Source organism: Salvelinus alpinus, chromosome 24 (genome assembly GCF_045679555.1).
Source record: "Salvelinus alpinus chromosome 24, SLU_Salpinus.1, whole genome shotgun sequence".
In the NCBI taxonomy this organism is placed as follows: domain Eukaryota; kingdom Metazoa; phylum Chordata; class Actinopteri; order Salmoniformes; family Salmonidae; genus Salvelinus; species Salvelinus alpinus.
This window is the reverse complement of record NC_092109.1, coordinates 15503810-15530002: the sequence shown is the minus strand read 5'-3', so window position 1 is coordinate 15530002 and position 26193 is coordinate 15503810. Positions and strand designations below refer to the sequence as shown.

At 41.8% G+C, this 26193-nt stretch overlaps 1 protein-coding gene across 2 annotated transcripts in view; it reads right to left on the bottom strand.

The window, feature by feature from the left end:
• LOC139552223 (neural proliferation differentiation and control protein 1-like) overlaps positions 1-23804 on the bottom strand; it is a 42067-nt gene extending 18263 nt beyond the window's left edge. The window contains exon 1 of one of the 2 annotated variants that reach the window (XR_011670395.1): positions 23280-23804. Coding sequence is in view for 1 of the 2 variants with exons in the window: in XM_071363736.1 (XP_071219837.1) it covers positions 23280-23379 (100 nt within the window). In the remaining variant the exon portion in view is untranslated. The remainder of the gene's footprint in view (positions 1-23279) is intronic. The other variant, XM_071363736.1, reaches the window with a different exon arrangement.
• Positions 23805-26193: the final 2389 nt, after the last annotated feature.

Here is a 26193-nt window from a genome sequence, read left to right as displayed (position 1 = left end):
TGTTGCATTTATATTTTTGTTCAGTATACAATTTACAGGGATTTCTAATAGCAAAACACTACTTACTGAGCGTGCTGTTGTTTCCATTGCCTCTGCACATTGAAAAAACAGTCTTTCAAACCAGAAGTGTCATCTATGAAAATCAACGGAGGAATATACAACTTCACCTTCAAGGCCTAGATTGTGAAGTTCTGCTGACGTCAGAATTATACAGTATGACAGGTTGAATGACAGCCTGAGTGATTCTCCAATCTGTGACACACACACACACACACACACACACACACACACACACACACACACACACACACACACACACACACACACACACACACACACACACACACACACACACACACACACACACACACACACACACACACACACACACACACACACATACAGAAAGTGGGTCAACAGGTGTTTTTTTTGTTGCAGAGGCACACTAGGCTCTTTTCCGGAGGGATAATGACGATAATAATGATTAACCACACGCCTCTCAGGGTTAAAGAGGCAGAGTTGTACAGAGTGGTACAGTAAGCATGGGCAGGTAGGAGGGCATAGTACAGAAGGAGGGTATTCATAGAAACTCATGCCCCCCTAGGCTGCTGCAGAGCTATAGCATTTGTTGCCATAACGACCTCTATGGCAACCAGAAGCTGTTGCAAAACTACATGGTGGATGGATTATCTTGGTAATGGAGAAATGCTAACTAACAGGGATGTAAATAGCAATGTGCACAACATTTGGGAGAAATAAGCTTTTTGTGAGTATGGAACATTTCTGGGATCTTTTATTTCAGCTCATGAAACCTGTTCAGTATAGGACAGACATAATTACAGGCACTCAACGTGTGGGGGAGACAAGGCTAAAAATGACAAGGAAGTGAATTCAGACAAGTGGAAGAATTTGTTCCTGCATAGTGGTGGAGCCGGGTTAGACTGCAAACAGGTGTGACCAGAGACTGTTTCTCTCTCTGTCGCTCTGCTGCGCATCACTGATAACGTTCCTACTGTACATGCATTTCCTCTCTCTCTCTGTAGGGGATGTGTGTCTGAGTGTCGTCTGAATGGTTGGTGTGTGTGCATGTTGGTGTGTGTGCATGTGCCTGTGTCACAAGACCAATTCAAAACATAGGGCCAGGTACTCATGACAAACAGGTGATAACTTATGGTATCATACAAAAAAGGACCACACACAGATTGTCTATTGTCAATCACACACATTTCCTCACCCTCTTATAGGTTTCTGGCACTCAAAATTATAAAGTCTCTGAAATGTATTCTTTATTGTTTCCATAATGAAAGGTAGACTAGCAATGTTGTCTACCGTGCTCTCACCGATCCTGCCAAATTACTCAGTATCACAATAGCCTTTGGATGCACACGCGCAAGCCTCCTCCATCCTGTCTTTAATTCATATTCTCCTCCTCCCTCCCTCTCTTTGTAATCTGTCGTATTTTGGCCTGTCACGTGCCACTCTCCCTAATGCTCCTCTCCTCTGATCCTTCCACGTCTCATCTACCAAACTCCCTATTGTAGACGATCATGTCTAGGTGGTGTGTATGTGAGATGTCTGTATGTGATAGAATTTGAGTGTACGTAATTGCCCTCGAGGGACAAAGAGAGAGAAAGATAAATATAATCTGTATATCTGCTCATGTGATCGTATTAGTCTGAGTTGGTATGTGATGGTGTGTGTTAGTGTGTGCATGTGAGAGAGTCTGAGTATGTGTTTATGTCAATCTGATTATTAAGTGTGTGTGTGTGTGAAATAATTGGTGTGCCCCAACGCGCCGCCCACTTCCAGCCTGCCTGCCAGCCCTTCTCAGTGTCCTGTCCTGAAGGTGACCATGCTTATGTTACCCAGGACAAGATGGCCTCAAGCACTGCTCCCACATGTGAAGTGGCTTCTGGCTACAGCTCCCCCAGATGTCCTGCCCAATGGAGTCAGCCAGTCTGTCACATTGAAGCCACCTACATGTTGATCCTCATAACTCAATACACTGCAGGAGGCCACGTATCCTGCCCTTTGAAGTCTCTTAATCCCTCCTTCCCTCCATTTAATTCTCTGTTTGTCCACCTCTCTCCATCCATGGTTGATTTCATCAAATTGTGACAGATAATTTGTCTTCTCAGACTATTTGATCAAACAAATCTATAGATCAAGGAAGAGCAAAGAGCCAAGACGACCCAGATAAGGTGTCACACAATAGGACCCAGATCACGGAACAACAATGCAATGAGTCTTCAGACAAGAAACAATTTCCTTAATCAAATGACACACCCATTTCCCTCTACCGCTCCTTATCGCATCTTTCTGTCTGGCTTGATTTGGGTCATTATGGTTAGCAAATCGTAGTTTTACTTAGAATAGATATGGTACCAAATACAGTTGAAGTCGGAAGTTTAGGTTAGGTTGGAGTCATTAAAACTCGTTTTTCAACCACTCCACAAATTTTTTGTTAACAAACTATAGTTTTGGCAAGTCGGTTAGGACATCTACTTTGTGCATGTCACAAAACATTTTTCCAACAATTGTTTACAGACAGATTAATTCACTGTATCACAATTCCAGTGGGTCAGATTCCAGTGACTCTGCCTTTAAAAAGCTTAGAAAATTCCCCAAAATGATGCCATGGCTTTAGAAGCTTCTGATAGGCTAATTGACATCATTTGAGTCAATTGGAGGTGTACCTGTGGATGTATTTCAAGGCCTACCTTCAAACTCAGTGCCTCTTTACTTGACATCATGGGAAAATCAAAAGAAATCAGCCAAGACTGCAGAAAAAAAACAATTTCATCCATGGGAGCAATTTCCAAACACCTGAAGGTACCATGTTCATCTGTACAAACAATAGTACGCAAATATAAACACTATGGGATCACGCATCCTTCATACCGCTCAGGAAGGAGATGCGTTCTGTCTCCTAGAGATGAACGTACTTTGTTGCGAAAAGTGCAAATCAATCCCAGAACAACAGCAAAGGACCTTGTGAAGATGCTGGAGGAAACAGGTACAAAAGTATCTATATCCACAGTAAAATGAGTCCTATATCGACATAATCTGAAAGGCTGCTCAGCAAAACTGCCATAAAACTGCCATAAAAAAGTCAGACTATGGTTTGCAACTGCACATGAAGACAAAGATTGTACTTTTTGGAGAAATGTCCTCTGGTCTGATGAAACAAATATAGAACTGTTTGGCCATAATTACCATCGTTATGTTTGGAGGAAAAAGGGGGAGGCTTGCAAGCCAAAGAACACCATCCCAACTGTGAAGCACGGGGGTGGCAGCATCATGTTGTGGGGGTGCTTTGCTGCAGGAGGGACTATTCACAAAATAGATGGCATCATGAGGAAAGAAAAGTATGTGGATATATTGAAGCAACATCTCAAGACATCAGTCAGGAAGTTAAAGCTTGGTCACAAATGGGTCTTCCAAATGGACAATGACACCAAGCATACTTACAAAGTTGTGGCAAAATGGCTTAAGGACAACAAAGTCAAGGTATTGGAGTGGCCATCACAAAGCCCTGACCTCAATCCCATAGAAAATGTGTGGGAAGAACTGAAAAAGCGTGTGCGAGCAAGGAGGCCTACAAACCTGACTCAGTTACACCAACTTTGTCAGGAGGAATGGGCCAAAATTCACCCAACTTATTGTGGAAAGCTTGTGGAAGGCTACCCAAAACATTTGACTCAAGTTAAACAATTTAAAGGCAATGCTACCAAATATTAATTGAGTGCATGTAAACTTCTGACCCACAGGGAATGTGATGAAAGAAATAAAAGCTGAAATAAATCATTCTCTCTACTATTATTTTGACATTTCACATTCTTAAAATAAAGTGGTGATCCTAACTGACCTAAGACAGGGAATTTTTACTAGGATTAAATACCAGGAATTGTGAAAAACTGAGTTGAAATGTGGCTACGGTGTATGTAAACTTCCGACTTCAACTGTAAATATACAGTGAGCTCCAAAAGTATTGGGACACTGAATTTTTTTTGTTTGTTCTGTCTCTGTACTCCAGAACTTTGGATTGGAAATGATACAATGACTATGGCATTAAAGTGCAGACTAACAGCTTCATTCAATTTGAGGGTATTTGTGCATCTGTAACTTTCTCACTCATCGTTATTCACGATTCATTCAGGAATTCATCCATAATCATGGTAGCATCCATATTAATGTAGAAGTGTTTAGAAACATATTATATTATTATTTTTCAACAAAAGTGACTCCAAAATGACAATACATTATATACCATTCACTTCTATTGGACCCAAAATAACCTGAAACACAACCAAAACAAACAGCAAATGCATCCAACAAGTTTGTAGAGTCACAAGCTTGATGTAGTCATTGCGTGCTAGGAATATGGGACCAAATACTTTACTTTTCACTACTTTAATACACATGTAAATTAATTTGTCCTAAGGCATTTGGTCCCCTAAAATGGGGGACTATGTACAAAAAGTGCTGTAATTACTAAACGGTTCAGCCGATATGGATGAAAATACCCTCAAATTAAAGCTGACAGTCTGCACTTTAACCTCGTTGTCATTGTATAATTTCAAATCCAACGTGCTGGAGTACAGAGCCAAAACAACAACACAGTAGTTATTCAATGTCCCAATTAGAGGTTGACCGATTAATCGGAATGGCCGATTAATTAGGGCCGATTTCAAGTTTTCATAACAATCGGAAAATCGGTAAAAAAAAATATATATATTTTTTTACACCTTTATTTAACTAGGCAAGTCAGTTAAGAACACATTCTTATTTTCAATGATGGCCTAGGAACGAACGGTGGGTTAAGTGCCTTGTTCAGGGGCAGAACAACAGATGTTTACCTTGTCAGCTCAGGGATTCAATCTTGCAACCTTACGGTTAACTAGTCCAACGCTCTAACCACCTGCCTCACGAGGAGCCCGCCTGTTACGCGAATGCAGTAAGAAGCCAAGGTAAGTTGCTAGCTAGCATTAAACTTATCTTATAAAAAACAATCAATCAATCATAATCACTAGTTATAACTACACATGGTTGATGATATTACTAGTTTATCTAGAGTGTCCTGCGTTGCATATAATCGATGCAGTGCGCATTCGCGAAAAAGGACTGTCGTTGCTCCAACATGTACCTAACCATAAACATCAATGCCTTTCTTAAAATCAATACACAGAAGTATATATTTTTAAACCTGCATATTTAGCTAAAAGAAATCCAGGTTAGCAGGCAATATTAACCAGGTGAAATTGTGTCACTTCTCTTGCGTTCATTGCACGCAGAGTCAGGGTATATGCAGGGTAACAGTTTAGGCCGCCTGGCTCATTGCGAACTAATTTGCCAGAATTTTACGTAATTATGACATAACATTGAAGGTTGTGCAATGTAACAGGACTTATTTAGACTTATGGATGCAACCCGTTAGATAAAAAACGGAAAGGTTCCATATTTCACTGAAAGAATAAACGTTTTGTTTTCGAGATGATAGTTTACGGATTCGACCATATTAATGACCTAAGGCTCGTATTTCTGTGTGTTATTATGTTATAATTAAGTCTATGATTTAATAGAGCAGTCTGACTATGCGATGGTGGGCACCAGCAGGCTCGTAAGCATTCATTCAAAACAGCACTTTTGTGCGTTTTGCCAGCAGCTCTCCGCAATGCTTCAAGCATTGCACTGTTTATGACTTCAAGCCTATCAACTCCCGAGATTAGGCTGGTGTAACCGATGTGAAATGGCTAGCTAGTTAGCGGGGTGCGCACTAATAGCGTTTCAAACGTCACTCGCTCTGAGACTTGGAGTAGTTGTTCCCCTTGCTCTGCATGGGTAACGCTGCTTCGAGGGTGGCTGGTTCGAGCCCAGGTAGCGGCGAGGAGAGGGATGGAAGCTATACTGTTACACTGGCAATATTAAAGTGCCTATAAGAACATCCAATAGTCAAAGGTATATGAAATACAAATGGTATAGAGAGAAATAGTCCTATAATTCCTATAATAACTACAACCTAAAACTTCTTACCTGGGAATATTGAAGACTCATGTTAAAAGGAACCACCAGCTTTCATATGTTCTCATGTTCTGAGCAAGGAACTTAAACGTTAGCTTTCTTACATAGCACATATTGCACTTTTACCTTCTTTTCCAACACTGTATTTTTGCATTATTTAAACCAAATTGAACATGTTTCATTATTTATTTGAGGCTAAATTGATTTTATTGATGTATTATATTAAGTTAATTAAAATAAGAGTTCATTCAGTATTGTTGTAATTGTCATTATTACAAATACATTTGTTTATTTATTTAAATCGGCCGATTAATCGGTATCGGCTTTTTTTGGTCCTCCAATAAATCGGTATCGGCGTTGAAAAATCATAATTGGTCGACCTCTAGTCCCAATTCCTATCAGCTCACTGTATCTAAATGAATTGTTGGAATCATATTATCTGTTCTGTCTCTGTACGTTATGTGGTATAAGCATAGTTCACATGCAGCAGTGCAGGCTGTTTTCCCATAATGTAGGAAGTTAATGTTGCACAGACAATTGCAGCCCCAGGGACTGTGATCTTTACACTTAACACATATACACACCCACACACACACCTCCAAGTGCATCTTTCCCAGCTGTGAATTATTCACTGTAATGGAGATAGTGAATTAAGAGATAAGTGCATCATCAGCCCAAGGTACTGCAGCATAAAGCAAATGAAGGAGGATAGTATGAATCACCTAAGGCACTTTATTAAACCTGCGACAGAAGAGCTGGTTGGAAAGAGCACGGTGAGAGCGAGAGAGCGCGAGAGAGAGAGCGAGAACAATTAGGTAATTCGATCAGGTGGGACCAGCGAGGTGTAAATACAGTTATGTAACGCCAGAAACCCGAAAGGTTGCTAGATCGAATCCCCGAGCTGACAAGATAAAAATCTGTCGTTCTGCCCCTGAACAAGGCAGTTAACCCACTGTTCCTAGGCCGTCATTGTGAATAAGAATTTGTTCTTAACTGACTTGCCTAGTTAAATAAAGGTTCAATAAATACAACAGCAACAAAAAAACAATGTACAACATGAAAAATTACTATTCAAGCCATCTGGTGCCTGCCAGGCTGTGCAATCGTAAACAGTTCCAAGAAGGGCAGAGAAGCAAACAGTGCCGTGGCAATCTATTGTACCACAGATGGGGAAAGGCCCTGACGTGGCACTGTTGACTTTTTATTGACTTAATGAGGCACGATCAGAAGTCATGAGAAAAGCTGGAAAATGGCACCTATCCAGAGCGATTTACAAGTAATGCGTTCATCTTAAGGTAGATAGGTGAGACAACATATCATGGTCATTGTAAGCAAATGTTCCATAAAAGCAGCTATCAGCAAAGTCAGAGCTAGTAACAAAAGACAAGTGTGAGTGTTGGTGCAAGAAAAGCAAGGGCGTTAGTTTACATTTTTTGGGCTGTGGGATTATAGCCTGTTTCTAAATTAGGTGGCCTTGAAGTGCCTTGAAAAAGTATTCAGACCCCTTGGATTTCTTCTAATTTTAATTTTGTTACAAAGTGGTTTAAAATGTATTTAGTTGTATAACTAAAATATAGTCTTGCATGAGTATTCAGCTTCCTGAGTCAATACATGTTAGAATCACCTTTGGCAGTGATTACAGCTGTGAGTCTTTCTGGGTAAATCTCTAAGAGCTTTACACACCTGGATTGTGCAACATTGGCCCATTATTCTTTTAAAAAATCTTTAAGATCTGTCAAGATGTTGGGGTTCATGGCTGAACAGCAATTTTCGAAACCTGCCATAGATTTTCAAGCAGATTGTTGTCAAAACTGTAACTTGGCCCCTCAGTCTTCTTGGTAAGCAACTCCAGTGTAGATTTGGCCTTGTGTTTTAGGTGATTGTCCTGCTGAAAGGTGAACTCTTCTTCCAAGGTCTGGTGGAAAGCAGACTGAAGCAGGTTTTCCTGTAGGATTTTGCCTGTGCTTAGCTCAATGAAAAACTCCCCAGTCTTTGCCAATGTCAAGCATACCCACACCATGATGCAGCCACCACCATGCTTGAAAATAAGGAGGCAGTTACTCAGTGTTGTGTCGTTGGATTTGCACCAAACATAAGGCTTTACATTTAGACCAAAAAGTGTATTCCTTCGTTGTGTTTTTTTGCAGTATTACTTTAGTACCTTGTTGAATACAAGATGGATGTTTTGGAAAAATGTTATTCTTTCATTTAGGTCATTATTGTGAGTCACTACAATGTTGTTGATCCATCCTCAGTTCTATCTCAGCCATTCAACTCTGTAGCTGTTATAAAATCACCAATGGCCTCATGGTCACATCCCTGAGCAGTTGAATTCCTGTCCTGCAGCTCAGTTCAGGAGGATTACTATCTTTGATGTGTCTGGGTGGTTTAATACATAATCCACAGCATAATTATTAACTTGACCAGGCTTAAAGAGATATTCAATGTCTGATTTGTTATTGTTACCCATCTACCAATCACTGCCCTTCTTTATGAGGCTTTTGACTGAGGGACCTTACAGATGTTTTATGTATGGGGGACAGAGAAAGGGTTAGTCATTCAAAAATCATGTCAAGCCTTATTATTTCACACAGAGTGAGGCCATGTAACTTATGTGATCTGTTAAGCAAAATGTTACTGCTGAATCATTTAGGCTTGCCTAAACGAAAGGTCCGTCATGATTTTTTTTATTCATCCGTAAAAATATATATGATTTTTCTTCCACATTGACAGAGTATTTTGTGTAGATGGTTGACAAAAAAATGACAATGAAATCAATTTTAATCCCACTTTGTAACACAATAAAATGTGAAGAAATACTTTTGCAAGGCACTGTATATAGTCCAGGACTCTACGGGCCCTGATCAAAAGAAAGTAGTGCACTATACAGGAAACCGGGTCCCATTTCGGATAGATCCCAACTGTAACTGTACTTGTCCGCCCGTGTCCATGGAAACCTTGGAAACCTTGAGCCTTGGGTAAAACACTGGGGTATATCCTGTATGGAAACCTTGGAAACCCTGAGCCTTGGGTAAAACACTGGGGTATATCCTGTATGGAAACCTTGGAAACCTTGAGCCTTGGGTAAAACACTGGGGTATATCCTGTATGGAAACCTTGGAAACCCTGAGCCTTGGGTAAAACACTGGGGTATATCCTGTATGGAAACCTTGGAAACCTTGAGCCTTGGGTAAAACACTGGGGTATATCCTGTATGGAAACCTTGGAAACCTTGAGCCTTGGGTAAAACACTGGGGTATATCCTGTATGGAAACCTTGGAAACCTTGAGCCTTGGGTAAAACACTGGGGTATATCCTGTATGGAAATGCTCCCAAGTCAAGTGGCTGCAGATAGCAGCATCAGTATAGACTGAAGAGACCTTCGCAGTGGATACGACTATGTCTGTCTCAGACAATCTAATGGACGCACATGCACACGTCTGTATAGGAAGTGTCACTGTTAATATTTTATCCAGCAAGGACGGCGCATTTTTGCAGCCCAATTAAAAATTCCCATCTCAAAACAGGAACATACGTAATAGGTGTGAAGCCCATGAGTTATCCAACTACACCAAACAGACAGCAAAGAGTATTATTCATTTAAGCAATAAGGAGGAGGTGTGGTATATGGCCAATATACCATGGCTAAGGGCTGTTCTCTTATGTACGACGCAACGCGGAATGCTTGGACACAGCCCTTAGCCGTAGTATATTAGCCATATACCAAAAATCCACGAGGTGCCTTATTGCTATTATAAACTGGTTACCAACGTAATTAGAGCAATAAAAATAAATGTTTTGCCATACCCATGGTATACGGTCTGATATACCACGGCTGTCAGCCAATCAGCATTAAAGGCTTGAAGCACCCTTATCCCATTCATACCTTGTACTGCAAATAGAACAAAATAGGCCTAACTGTATTAGTTAGAGCTGGCCGTCTACACTCATCATATTAATGGAAGCATGTATCGTGGGATGGGTATCAAACGGCATCAGGGCCCACAGGGTTAAAAGTATAGTGCAACCATAAAGGGAGTGGCTTGCAATTTGAAACGAGTGTGAAAAAGTCCCTATCAAACCAAGCTGTTCCTATTCTCAGGATACAGGTTCAGTCTGGTGATTTAACCATGACCCTGATATAGGTGAACAAATACCTTATCAGCGTTCAACACCATTGCACCCTCCAAGCTCATCACTAAGCTAAAGACCCGGGGACTGAACACCTCCCTCTGCTACTAGATCCTGGACTTCCTGACAGGCCGCCTCCAGGTGGTGAGGGTAGTCAATAACACATCTGCCACGCTGACCCTCAACACGGGGGCCCCTCAGAGGTGCGTGCTTAGTCCCTTCCTGTACTCCCTGTTCACCCACGACTGCGTGGCCGCACACGACTCCAACACCATCATTAAGTTTTGCAGACGACACGGCGGTGGTAGGCCTGATCACCGATGACGATGAGAAAGCCTATAGGGAGGCTATATAGGGGACAACAACCTCTCCCTCAACGTCAGCAAGACAAAGGAGCTGATAGTGGACTTCAGGAAATGGAAGGGCTGTTGTGGAGCAAGTCTGCACCTGTTGTTTACGAAGCATGTGACAGAAAATTTGATTTGATTTATCTTCAGTGAAAAAAGCCTGACAAGAGACTCCGTCGCAATAGCGCTTTCTTGTTAAGTCCTTCAAAAGTGTTGAAGAGGCCCTTGAGGCTCACACTGCACCTTTAGAGTGGAAGCAGTTGCACTCACAGTCACACACAAAACCTCACAACTACACCGAACAAAAATATAAACGCAACATGCAACAATTTCAAAGATTTTACTGAGTTACAGTTCATAAGGAAATAAATAAATTAGGCCCTAATCTATGAATTTCACATGACTGGGAATACAGATATGAATACCTTTTTTTAAAGTAGGGGCGTGGATGAGAAAACCAGTCTGTATCTCGTGTGACCACCATTTGCCTCATGCAGCATGACACATCTCCTTCGCATAGAGTTGATTAGGCTGTTGATTGTGGCCTGTGTATGTTGTTGCTCTCCTCAAAGTTTTTTTTTTTTTTACCCTGTTTTTCCCCAATTTCCTGTGGTATCCAATTGGTAGTTACAGTCTTGTCTCATCGCTGCAACTCCCGTATGGACTTAGGAGAGACAAAAAGGTAGAGAGTCGTGGGTCCTCCGAAACACAACCCAACCAAGCCGCACTACTTCTTGACACAATGCCCACTTACACCAGAAGCCAGCTGCACCAATGTGTCAGAGGAAACACTGTGCATCTGGCGACCGTGTCAGTGTGCACTGTGCCCGGCACGCCACAGGAGTCTCTAGTGCGCGATGGGACAAGGACATCCCTGCCGGCCAAACCCTCCCCTAACCCGGACGACGCTGGGCCAAATTGTGCGCCACCCCATGTGTCTCCCAGTCGTGGCCGGCTGCTACAAATACTGGACTCGAACCCAGAATATCTAGTCGCACAGCTAGCAATGCAGTGCCTTAGACCACTGTGCCACTCGGGAGGCCCGGCTGTGCGAAGTTGCTGGATATTGGCAGGAACTAGAACATGCTTTCATACACGTCGATCCAGAGCACCCCAAACATGCTCAATGAGTGACATGTCTGGTGAGTATGCAGGCCAAAGAACTGGGATATTTTCAGCTTTGAGGAATTGTGTACAGATCCTTGCGTCATGGGGCCGTGCATTATCATGCTGAAACATAAGGTGATGATGGGAGACGAATGGCACGACAATGGGCCTCAGGACTTGTCATGGTATCTCTGTGCATTCAAATTGCCATCGATAAAATTAAATTGTCTTTGTTGTCCGTAGCTTATGCCTGCCCATACCATAACCCCACCGCCACAATGGGACACTCTGTTCACAACATTGAAATCAGAAAACCGATTGTCCATACGACGCCTTACTTGCTGTCTGCCTGGTACAGGGGAAACCCAGATTCATCCATGAAGGGGACACTTCTCCAGCGTGCGAGTGACGATGAGTACGCAGATGAGTTTCTGACTGTTTGAGCAGAAATTCTTCAGTTGTACAAACCCACAGTTTCAGCTGTCCTGGTGACTGGTCTCAGACGATCCCGCAGGTAATGAAGCTGGGTGTGGAGGTCCTGGGCTGGCGTGATTACACGAGGCCTGCGGTTGAGAAGCTGGTTGGACGTACTGCCAAATTCTCGAAAACAACGTTGAAGGTGGCTTATGGTAGAGAAATAAACATTAAATTCTCTGGCAATAGCTCTGTTGGACATTCCTGCAGCCAACATGCCAATTGCACACTCCCTCAAAACTTAAGACATCTGTGGCATTGTGCTGTGTGACAAAACTGCACATTTTAGAGTGGCCTTATATTGTCCCCGGCACAAGGTGCATCTGTGTAATGATACTGGTGTTTGATCATTTTCTTGATATACCACACCTGTCAGGTGGATAGATTGTCTTGGTAATGTAGAAATGCTCACTAACAGGGATGTAAAAAAACATCTGGGATCTTTTATTGAAGCTCATGAAACATGGGACCAACACTTTAAAATGTTGCATTTATATTTTTGTTCAGTATAAGACAGACATAATTACAGTCACTCACTGTGTGGGGGTGACAAGGCAAAAAATGACAAGGAAGTGAATTCAGACAAGTGAAAGAATTTGTTCCTTAATAGTGGATTTGACTGACATGACTTCACAGTTCCACAGTAACGGGTGAAGCCGGGTCAGACTCTTTCTCTGCTGTGCATCACTGATAACTTTCATACTGTACATGTCTTTCCTCCCTATCTCTTGCTCCCCTCTCTCTCTCTCTCTTTTCACACACACAAACAGAAATCCATTTCCATAATGTCTGACACGGCCAGTTATTCCCAATGTCCATTAGGCTAATGACCTGGTTATTAGCTAGGGTGAGAACCAGAACAAATGACAGAAAATGGGACACACAGACACAGCCTGTTCATCTGCACCATGACAGCAGTGACTACCACAAATACAGCTAGCCTTCACTGTCTTTTCATTCTCTCTCTTTATTTACATCTCTCTCTCTCTCAGAGGACAGTGGGATTAGCAGAAACCCTTTCGCACAATATAGACAGCATTGATTCAAGATGCAATGGGTTAAGTCTGGTTAAATATCTCTGGATCAATCGTAGGAATCACATTGCCAGCTACAATTTCACTGAGAGTCTGTGTAAAGATTTCCCTTGGGCTGGCCGGGAGAAACTTGCTTGCCTGGTCTGCTGTGAGGCTTCAGAGTTGCCACGGCAACAAGTCCCTGTGTTGTGTAAAAAAATCTTCCTTTCTTCCTCCTTGCCCCATAGACAGACCAAACAACATTTGTTCAGGAGGAATGCAATAAGGAAAAGGAACCAAGGAAATCAGATCGATAATACCTCCTTTCTGGTTGTTACGTAAGAGATTTCAAAAGTGCAACATTTATTTCAAATGAGAGCAACCCGTCTTCCTCATTTTCTCTTTCTCTGCATCTACGGACATGTAGTACATTTCCTTGTATTATACCTAATCTCGGAAAAAGTAGGACGTTTTTAGCTCACATTTGGCCAGGGTAATAATGAAGAATGAGTTCTAGCTTATAAATGAAACATTACATCATATTAACGCACCCGTAGCTGCAGAATAGTTCTAACCCGCTCTCGGAGGTCTTTATAGGCTTAGTGCCTGCTGCCATGTGGGTTCAAGACCAGGATTTATGTCATTTCACTGCCAGGTTCCTCAATCCAGCTTTATTACTGAATCACACTCTTCTGACCCCTCCTGAGCCTAACTGATCTCAGAGCAGTTAGTAACAGCATTCGGCACTTATGCCGCTTTTCGACTATAACACCAGTGTTAGACTAGAAACAAAAATAGAACTGTTTGGCCATAATGACCATCGTTATATTTGGAGGAAAAAGGGGGAGGCTTGCAAGCCGAAGAACACCATCCCAACCGTGAAGCACAGGAGTGGCAGCATCACGTTGTGGGGATGCTTTGCTGCAGGAGAGACTGGTGCACTTCACAAAATAGATAGCATCATGAGGAGGGATAATTATTTGGATATATTGAAGCAACATCTCAAGACATCAGTCAGGAAGTTAAAGCTTGGTCGCAAAATGGGTCTTCCAAATGGACAATGACCACAAGCATACTTCCAAAGTTGTGGCAAAATGGCTTATGGACAACAAAGTCAAGGTATTGGCCATCACAAAGCCCTGACCTCAAACCTATAGAAAATTTGTGGGCAGAACTGAAAAAGCGGGGCTCTGTGAGGTCTGTTTGTGTTTGTGAACAGAGCCCCAGGACCAGCTTGCTTAAGGGACTCATCTCCAGGTTCATCTCTCTGTATGTTAAGGAAGGTTTGGGAATCGCTTCCTTTAAGGTGGTTGTATAATTTAACGGTTCTTTTCTGTATTTTGATAATTTGCAGGTATCGGCCTAATTCTGCTCTGCATGCATTATTTGGTGTTTTACGATGCACACGGAGGATATTTTTTCCAGAATTCTGCATGCAGAGTCTCAATTTGGTGTTTGTCCCATTTTGTGAATTCTTGGTTGGTGAGCGGACCCCAGACCTCACAACCATAAAAGGGCAATGGGTTCTATAACTGATTCAATTATTTTTAGCCAGATCCTAATTGGTATGTCGAATTTTATGTTCCTTTTGATAGTGTAGAAGGCCCTTCTTGCCTTGTCTCTCAGATCGTTCACAGCTTTGTGGAAGTTCCCTGTGGCGCTGATTTTTAGGCCAAGGAATGTAGTTTTTTTGTGTGCTCAAGGGCAACAGTGTCTAGATGGAATTTGTATTTGTGGTCCTGGTGACTGGACCTTTTTTGGAACACCATTATTTTGGTCTTACTGAGATTTACTGTCAGGGCCCAGGTCTGGCAGAATCTGTGCAGAAGATCTAGGTGCTGCTGTAGGCCCTCCTTGGTTGGTGGCAGAAGCATCAGATCATCAGCAAACAGTAGATATTTGACATCAGATTCTAGTAGGGTGAGGCCGGATGCTGAAGACTGTTCTAGTGCCCGTGCCAATTCGTTGATATATACAGTGGGGAGAACAAGTATTTGATACACTGCCGATTTTGCAGGTTTTCCTACTTACAAAGCATGTAGAGGTCTGTAATTTTTATCATAGGTACACTTCAACTGTGAGAGACGGAATCTAAAACAAAAATCCAGAAAATCACATTGTATGATTTTTAAATAATTAATTTGCATTTTATTGCATGACATAAGTATTTGATCACCTACCAACCAGTAAGAATTCCGGCTCTCACAGACCTGTTAGTTTTTCTTTAAGAAGCCCTCCTGTTCTCCACTCATTACCTGTATTAACTGCACCTGTTTGAACTCGTTACCTGTATAAAAGACACCTGTCCACACACAATCAAACAGATTCCAACCTCTCCACAATGGCCAAGACCAGAGAGCTGTGTAAGGACATCAGGGATAAAATTGTAGACCTGCACAAGGCTGGGATGGGCTACAGGACAATAGGCAAGCAGCTTGGTGAGAAGGAAACAACTGTTGGCGCAATTATTAGAAAATGGAAGAAGTTCAAGATGACGGTTAATCACCCTCGGTCTGGGGCTCCATGCAAGATTTCACCTCGTGGGGCATCAATGATCATGAGGAAGGTGAGGGATCAGCCCAGAACTACACGGCAGGACCTGGTCAATGACCTGAAGAGAGCTGGGACCACAGTCTCAAAGAAAACCATTAGTAACACACTACGCCGTCATGGATTAAAATCCTGCAGCGCACGCAAGGTCCCCCTGCTTAAGCCAGTGCATGTCCAGGCCTGTCTGAAGTTTGCCAATGACCATCTGGATGATCCAGAGGAGGAATGGGAGAAGGTCATGTGGTCTGATGAGACAAAAATAGAGCTTTTTGGTCTAACTCCACTCGCCGTGTTTGGAGGAAGAAGAAGTATGAGTACAACCCCAAGAACACCATCCCAACCGTGAAGCATGGAGGTGGAAACATCATTCTTTGGGGATGCTTTTCTGCAAAGGGGACAGGACGACTGCACCGTATTGAGGGGAGGATGGATGGGGCCATGTATCGCGAGATCTTGGCCAACAACCTCCTTCCCTCAGTAAGAGCATTGAAGATGGGTCGTGGCTGGGTCTTCCAGCATGACAACGACACGAAGCACACAGCCATGGCAACTAAGGAGTGGCTCCGTAAGAAGCATCTCAAGGTCCTGGAGTGGCCTAGCCAGTCTCCAGACCTGAACCCAATAGAAAATCTTTGGAGGGAGCTGAAAGTCCGTATTGCCCAGCGACAGCCCCGAAACCTGAAGGATCTGGAGAAGATCTGTAGGGAGGAGTGGGCCAAAATCCCTGCTGCAGTGTGTGCAAACCTAGTCAAGAACTACAGGAAACGTATGATCTCTGTAATTGCAAACAAAGGTTTCTGTACCAAATATTAAGTTCTGCTTTTCTGATGTATCAAATACTTATGTCATGCAATAAAATGCAAATTAATTACTTAAAAATCATACAATGTGATTTTCTGGATTTTTGTTTTAGATTCCGTCTCTCATAGTTGAAGTGTACCTATGATAATAATTACAGACCTCTACATGCTTTGTAAGTAGGAAAACCTGCAAAATCGGCAGTGTATCAAATACTTGTTCTCCCCACTGTATGTTGAAGAGGGTGGGGCTTAAGCTGCATCCCTGTGGGAAGAAATGTGTGTATTTTGCCTATTTTAACCGCACACTTGTTTGTGTACATGGATTTTATAATGTTGTATGTTTTTCCCCCAACACCACTTTCCATCAATTTGTATAGCAGACCCTCATGCCAAATTGAGTCAAAGGCTTTTTTGAAATCAACAAAGCATGAGAAGACTTTGCTTTGTTTCGGTTTGTTTGTTTGTTTGTCAATTAGGATGTGCAGGGTGAATATGTGGTCTGTCGTACGATAAATTGGTAAAAAGCCAATTTGACATTTGCTCAGTACATTGTTTTCACTGAGGAAATGTACAAGTCTGCTGTTAATGATAATGCAGAGGATTTTCACAAGGTTGCTGTTGACGCATATCCCACGGTAGTTATTGGGGTCAAATATGTCTCCACTTTTGTGGATTGGGATGATCAGTCCTTGGTTCCAAATATTGTGGAAGATGCCAGAGCTAAGGATGATGTTAAAGAGTTTTAGTATTGCCAATTGGAATTTGTTGTCTGTGTATTTTTTCATTTCATTGAGGATACCATCAACACCACAGGCCTTTTTGGGTTGGAGGGTTTTTATTTTATCCTGTAGTTCATTCAAGGTAATTGGAGAATCAAATGGGTTCTGGTAGTCTTTAATAGTTGATTTGTATTTGATCATATATATATTTTTGCTGTTTGTTCTTTGTTATAGAGCCAAAAAGACTGGAGAAGTGGTTAACCCATACATCTCCATTTTGGATAGATAAATCTTTGTGTTGTTGTTTGTTTAGTGTTTTCCAATTTTCCCAGAAGTGGTTAGAGCCTCTCTCTCTCTCCAGTTATTGTAACCTTCCCGGGTCTTACTGATACCTACCATGACACCTACCACCTACTCTTTTTCCATTTACTGTAACAAGCACCAACTGAGTACCGACCAACACCGAACGTCCATTGAGGTTGGAAAGTAGTTGAAATTTCTTCAGTCCACTCTGGCCAAACCAAATCTGAACCAATCATAGACGTCTATATTTCACAAGTTTGGACAGCACACTAAAGAACAGAACAATACAGTAGAGTAAAGAAAAGTACAGTACAGTGCAGAACTGTACAGTAGAGTTCAGTACAGTAGAGCACACTAGAATACAGTACTGTACTCTATGGAACTCCATTCTACTCTACTGTGCTGTACTCTACTGTGCTTTACTGTGCTGTAATGTCCAAACTTGTGAAACATAGACGTCTATGATTTGGTTCAGATTCGGTCTGCTCCGGACCAACCAAATGTGGTCTTGTTTGGAGGTGGATCTCATTAGAATAATAGCCAGTGTGTAGAATACCAGACAAATATGCGAAAGAAGGATATTGCAAATTTCTATATTTGTGTACCTATTCAGGATACATCACCATGAAGAGAATGATATTCATATCCATTATTGTGCATTTATGTATAGTACAGTGCATTTGGAAAGTATTCAGACCCCTTGACTTTTTCCACATTTTGTTACGTTACAGCTTTTTTTTTTTAAATGGATAAATTTAAAAAAATCTCAATCTACACACACTATCCCATAATGACAAAGCAAATACAGGTTTTTAGAATTTATTGCAAATGTATACAAAAAAGATATTTACATAAGTATTCAGACCCTTTACTCAGATCTTTGTTGAAGCACCTTTGGCAGCGATTACAGCCTCGGGTCTTCTAGGGTATGACGCTACAAGCTTGGTACACATGTATTTGGGGTGTTTCTCACATTTTTCTCTGCAGGTTGGATGGGGAGCGTTGCTGCACAGCTATTTTCAACATGATGCTCCCACCACCATGTTTCATTGTAGGGATGGTGGCAGGTTTCCTCCAGAAGTGACGCTTGGCATTCAGGCCAAAGAGTTCAATCTTGGTTTCATCAGACCAGATAATCTTGTTTCTCATGGTCAGAGTCCTTTAGGTGCCTTTTGGAAAACTCCAAGCGGGCTGTCATGTGCCTTTTACTGAGGAGTAGCTTCCGTCTGGCAACTTTACCATAAGGACCTGATTGTGGAGTTTGGAGAACCTTCCAGAAGGACAACCATCTCTGCAGCACTCCACCAGAGGAACTCTGGAGCTCTGACAGAGTGACCATCGGGTTCTTGGTCACCTCCCTGACCAAGGCCTTTCCCCCGATTTTTCAGTTTGGCCAGGTGGCCAGCTCTAGGAAGTCTTGGTGGTTCCAAACTTCTTCCATTTAAGAATGATGGAGGCCACTGTGTTCTTGGGGACCTTCAGTGCTGCAAACATTTTTTGGTACCCTTCCTTGACACAATCCTGTCTCGGAGCTCTACGGCCAATTATTTCGACCTCATGGCATGGCTTTTGCTCTGATATGCACTGTCAACTGTGGGACCTTATATAGACAGGTCTGTGCCTTTACAAATCATGTCCAATCAATTGAATTTACCACAGGTGGACTTCAATCAAGTTGTAGAAACATCAAGGATGATCCATGGAAACAGGATGCACCTGAGCTCAATTTCGAGTCTCATAGCAAAGGGTCTGAATACGAATGTAAATTAGGTATTTCTGTTTTTAATGTTTTATAAATTTGAAAACAAATCTAAAAACATGTTTTCGCTTTGTCTTTATTGGGTATTGTGTGTAGATTAATGAGGAGAATTGTTATATAATTAATTTTCAAATAAATCTAACGTAACAAAAAAGTCAAGGGGTCTGAATACATTCCGAATGCACTGTACATATCAGGAACACATGATGTAATTCCGTTACCGAATGTAAATCAAATCAAAATACAACAGGTGTAGACCTTACAGTGAAATGCTTACTCACAAGTCCTTAACCAACAATGCAGTTCAATAGAGTTAAGAAAATAGTTACTAAATAAATAATGTACTTTTTACTCCATACATTTGACACCCAAAAGTACTCATTACATTTTGAATGCTTAACAGGACAGGAAAATTGTTAAATTCACACACTTATCAAGAGAACATCCTGGTCATCCCTACTGCCTCTGATCTGGCGGACTCACTAAACACAAATTATTAATTTGTAAATTATGTCAGTGTTGGACTGTGCCCCTGTCTATCCTTAATAAACAAAATACAAGAAAATCTAGTTTGCCTAATATGAGCAATTTGAAATGATTTATACTTTTACTTTTGATACTTAATTTACTTTGATACTTATTTTTAAAACCAAATACTTTTAGACTTCTACTCAAGAAGTATTTTACTGAGTGACTTTCACTTGAGTCATTTTCTATGACGGCATCTTTACTTTTACTCAAGTATGACAGTTGGGTACTTTTCCCACCACTGTGTGTATGTGCACTTGCGTGCACATGTTATTTGTGACTTGCAATAACAGTTAAACTGTAATCTCTCCATCTAACACAAGCCAGCCCCCAGGAGAATGATCACTGAATACTATTAGTGACAAGAGTGCCAGAGAGCCACACAAAGGCACTGCCTCTGCAATGACATACCTGACCTTAAAAAACAAAACACGGATGAAAACAGGGAGAATCAGCATAGAAGGAGGAAGTTAAAGAAGGGGCAGAGAGAGGATGGTCCTGACGTACATACCTACACGTACGCTACGGTCACAAGACGCAGGCCTCCTCATTGTTCCTAGAATTTCTAAGTAAACAGCTGAAGGCAGGGCTTTCTCCTATAGAGATCCTTTTTATATGGAAGAGTCTGCCGATCCATGTGAGAGACGCAGACTCGGTCTCAACCTTTAATCCTGACTGAAGGCTCATCTCTTCAGTAGGTCCTATGATTGAGTGTAGTCAGGTCCAGGGGTGCGAAGTTGAACGACAAGGCACTGGAGTGACCACCCTTGCTGTCTCTGCCTGACTCTCCACTCGCCACTGGGCTACACTGTAAAGTCCACAACCTGTTGTATTCGGTGCATGTGACAAATAACATTTGATTTCACTGCCTCTGACCCTATAACAGGGTCGGAGTTACTGGCTTGTAAAAAGAATGGAAGTCATAGGTTAAGTAACCCCATTGTTTCCTGTGTGAAGTCTCAGTTGCACATTTGAAGATCAAGAACTGCTGTTTAAGTGTATCACCATCTTGCTTCTTGGAGGAGTTTTTGGAAACATTTTATGCGCAGTGTGAGCTACTCTAGAAAGTGACGTTGCAGGCTAGCTCAGTGCTGCCCCCTCTCATTGAGTATCTAAGGCACTGCATCTCAGTGTTAGAGGCGTCACTACAGACACCCTGGTTCGAATCCAGGCTGTATCACAACCGGCCGTGATTGGGAGTCCCATAGAGCGGCACACAATTGGCCCAGCGTCGTCCAGGTTTGGCCGGTGTAGGCCTTCATTGCAAATAAGAATTTATTCTTAACCGACTTGCCTAGTTAAACAAAAAAATAAACAATTCTGTGTGTGTTTTGGAAATAATCGGTTCAAGACATACTGGTGAAATAGAAGCAAGTATTGCTACCATGACTGTGTTAATTGACCATGACTGAATATTGACCATGAAGAGCCGCCATACTCCGCTTATGGGGGTTCCTGCTTTCTGAAAACATTGCCTGCAGAACCCTGGTCGGCCTTGAATTTGAAATCCTCAATGAGGGGGAAGTCCTTCTCCCCTGGCCTGAACGTACCGATTCCGCATGTGTTTTTCTACTGCTCATAAAAAAAAGAAGAGATTTTGGTCTTTGCGGTGTTGTACGTTGTGGGTGTGTTATGTTCATTATATTGTACCCTGGCAGTTAATTTAGTTTGTTCCTCGAGTCACCGTAGCAATAACCTAGCCACTCCCACTTTCTCAAAAGTCAGAATTAATCTAAGATAAATCAAGAAATCTGTCATTAATTTGGCCTTTTTTGCAGAGATCTTAGTCACGCGATTTTACATCTAACTAAGATGTTTGGTGCATGAAAAAATGTGCATGAAAATGAGTTGTGTCTCGTGGAATGACGACAAAGACTTTATTGAAGAATCCCTACTGTTGACCAATCACAGACGAAGGCTCATATGCATCGGCTCCGAACTTCGGCTTGCCCCCAAAACATGTTGTGTGTCCGAACTGCCGAAGTCCAAAATGAACAAAAACGTCGTCATAATATATGCACAAACTCTTCCAAACTATTTCGTCTGGGAAGCCTACGGACGCCTTAATGCTCCCGAATCGCTCTCTCTCTCTTAACCTCTGAATGCTCGGCTATGAAAAGCCAACTGACATTAACTCCTGAGGTGTTATAGTGTTCCACCCTCTATAACCACTGTGGTTATTATCTGACCCTGATGGTCATCTATGAATGTTTAAACATCTTGAAGAACAATCTGGCCTAAATGGAACAGCCAGAAGAGGACTGGCCAAACCTCGGAGCCTGGTTCCTCTCTAGGTTTCTTCCTAGGTTCCTGTCTTTCTAGGGAGTTTTTCCTAGCCACTATGGTTCTACATCTGCATTGCTTGCTCTTTGGGTTTTTAGACTGGGTATCTGTATAGCACTTTGTGACAACTGCTGTTGTAAAATGGGCTTTATAAAATACATTTGATTGATTGAGTGGTGTGAGTGGTCAGTGAGATAATGATAATGTGTGTGTGTGTGTGTGTGTGTCCGTCCAGTAAAATGAAGAGATTATGTGTATAAGAGTATCTAGCAGTTGTGTTTCTCATAGGGCCTTAGTGTTGAGAGCTCAGGAGAGATTATCTCTCATAGTCAGTCAGTACCTCTCATTTTTGGCACTAGATATCGTCACGTAGCAGGGGGATAGCCTCGCATACACTACTATTCTAGATGCACTCTGGGATCTTACATATCACACAAATTGCAAAAATTGTATGATATACAAATTGCTATATTTGTAACATTTCACATGAAATGGGTGACATGGTACACAATCGGATGAGGTAGCGCACAAAAAACGAGACCACTTGACTCGTGAGCACCACTTTCAAAACTACTGGTTGAAATTATACGAGAATGAATCTTTAATTCTCTAATTCATCCTTTTCAATCTCATCTCTCTCTTATAAAAGGGTGATTTAAATGAGGTATACATGTTCGAAATGTTCATGGAAATAACATTTGAATTAAAATCACGTAGTGTGTTTGATTAGATTTACCCAATGTGAAGTGTTTTTTCCCAATAACAATCTGCAGTATAGGCTAAAACTCCACATAATGATTTACTTAAATTATAGATTGTTATATGAATGACAACACATGTCAAGCAAAGCTAGACAACGTCCATTTGCTAGGGTATACACTATATTGAGAATGCCCTTTCATGATTCCCTTTCCTTAGTTTGTTGATCACAACTCCTAGTCACGCACTAAGCACAGTGAGCGTTACATAAACACAAGTGACTTAACATATCCAATAAACATATCCATTTCAGTGCCCTTTAGACAATTTTCAACCCAAAATGATCGGCCAAATAATGTTATAGTATATATTATGTTTGCTGTTGTTTTTACATTGAATGCAGGCTGTTTTGAGAATCTGAAGACATTATAATAAGGCATAATTTTATAACTTATATGAGACAGAAAAAAACTATATATTTGTATTTAAAAATAATAATATTTTTAAACAGTTTCACTTGTGCTGTAATAAATCGATATGCTTACCTGGCATACTTGCACTGACAGTGGCGAGAATGACACACAGGAGAACCCCGGGCAGAAGCGAGGCCCGGGGTTGTCGTTCGATTCGCTTCGAAGGCAGCATCCTTGAGAGGACTTCTTTAGGAACCGTGAGCCAGACACCGGGACATAGGGTTGGTCATCATTCACCCTACTCGTTTTCAGTGCGAAGTGTTTTCCGTGACTAATAAATACTACACTTGTGGACAGTCGGGTTCACGGTCTATGAGCCGCTGATTAATCCGTAGCACTGCTAAAGGTCGCGGTGCGCAAATTGAAGCAACGGGAGGCGGGGAATTCTGCAACCGAGAGGAGAGATCAGATGGAGAGGCACGGGTGAACTGCGGCGGTAGGCTACGTAAAATCTTGGTGTCGGCGTCATGACGCGGTTAGAAAACAGGGTTGATGATTTTGCAAAATTGACAGAGCGCAGGCAGGTAGATGAAATCCAGGTGTATTCTGCTGTTGCCTTCAATGTTTGACGAAAAACGGTTTATTACATTGTCTCTGGTTTAACCACTATCAGTCGCACACAAATGGACGTAGGCTTTAACTAATGTTCTACCATCACCGATGTTATCACTGTAGCAAGAGGGGGTGGCAGCAATGTTATCATATTGTTTGCAAGATAAGAAACGCAATGAAAAGTCCATGATTATTATGCAATAGAACGTTTTTATGTAGGTCTAAGCAGCTAGTTTCCACTATCACACTTTTCTGAGAAAATAACATTGTTAACATTTGCCTATTTTCGTGCTATGACAGTGTAAGTACCAGAAAGTGAGCACAGCTTTAGTGCATGTTGGTGTTAGCATCGATGAGGAAGGTGACTTCGTTATCATATGGGTCATAGTTAGAGCACTCCACATCTAGAGTTCCACTGTCAGGGCTGATGCAGCTGAATGGCGTCAGGCCTTCTCCCGTCTGCTGGCAGCAAAAGGGGATAGCTTTATTGCAGCTCGCCATACCGTACATACAGGGCTGGTTTCTAGAACACAGATTTAAAGGTGCTGCGTGGTCAATCTGATTTATGCGTTGGCCGTGCAGTATTTACAGTGATAAGGCCTATGCAGAAGGCAGGGCATTCATACTCCGCAGTTGCGTCACACCATCTACATGGCAACTCCGACCACATTTCGGATCAAGTATAAATTGCCTCTAAACCTAGTCCTGGACTAACAAACAAGCTCAATGGAAATTCTCCATTGATATAGGTTTCCTGTCCATAAATAGTCTTAATCTGTGTCCGGAAAACTGGCCCACATAGTTTCTGTAGCGGTATTGCTCATTGGGTGTGAGAAACATAATCAAAATAACCTCATTCCCATGGCTACATATGACCTCCAAGATGTTACCCCTTTTATCTCAGAGTACTCTTACGATATGGAGTGTGAGTAGTGGTTTACCTCATTACGTGGAGTCCTGTCTGGCTGTTCCTGTGCTCTCTTCTTACCAGAGTTCCTCTAGGAGTGACTGGAACGCTCAGACTGGGCTGAAAACATGTTGGCACTCCAGAGGACCACTGAGAAAACTGAAAAACATGACTGACTGGAGACAATGTGTGCATCTCTCAATAGACTAAAGTGGCTTATTTTCTTCATCGCCTTCCTTCACCTGCACTGATGTGAAAGAGTGGATCGGGAAACTACACTGTGCTTTCAGATCATTGCAGATGAAGGAGAGGAAGTCACTTTAAAATTCACAATTCAGCTGTTTGGACATTGGTCAAATTGAAGGCTCACATCTGATGGGCTGCTTCTTCTTTGAGGTGAGGAGCTTGGAATGACCCAGACTGGGCAGGGAGAATGAGTGGGTCTGGGAGGACATCTTGGATCGTGTGAGAGGGCGCACCCTGCTGATCAGTGTAGGGAGCAGAAGCTGCAATACAGATATTATTACTGATGTATTAGTAAAACCATCACCACTGTGCTAATAGGACAAGCAGTTTACAAGGTTTCAAATATCAGAGGTAAATAAGTGCTTGACTTTGGCAGAAGCTCACCGGAGCGAAGTACCGGCACCTAAAATGTTCTACTGCTTGAGCTCCTGCACCTCTTCTAGAATATTAGCTCTAAAGTATTGTGGAGCTCCTGCACCTAAATATAAACAGTACCGGCACCCAAAATGAGTACTGGCACCTATTTCAGTCCAAGTCAAGCACTGGAGGTAATATAAATATCAAACTTATCCTTTTTGCTCACAGTCATTTGGGTGCGAAATAAAGTTCCATAACAAATCAAGCAATTGTAATATAGGCCTATGTTCCGCCAGGAATGATGAGGATTAAGTAAGTAAGTAATATAGGCCTATTGCTGGTGGTTTGGTAGTAAGGCAAAAATAACACTATTGACATTTTTTTTTAACCTTATGTCCAGTGTCCTTGTGTGAGACCAGGTCAGTATACTGGGCCTGGCTTAAAGCCTGTGCTTTGTCACAACTCTCCCCTGAAAGGAGAGGATTTTTATCAGTCTCCAAACCTCACTATAAAGCAGTGAAACAAGTACTGAAGTAGGGTTGCAAAGGGTCAGAAATTTTCTATGTGAAGTTAAGCCCTGGAATTTGGGGAATTTTGCTTAAATTAAACAAAAAAAAGTTTGCTTATAAACAGTGAACATTTTTTGTGGGATACACATGGCATATTTTGGTTAAACTATCCCCAATTCAATGGAATTGCAACCCTCTGCATGCACAGTGCATTCTTCCATCACATGTACAGCTGATTCTCAAGATCTTGCACACTAATGAGATGCTATTGAGCCCACACTACTACACGCTTTCTGGTAAGTTTTGATTACAATACTGGGTGGGGTGAATATATTTTATGACATACATGATTTTCTGTTAACTAGTAAATAGTAACCTACAGCAAAGTGTGTTTAAATCATTTCTAACTTGTTAA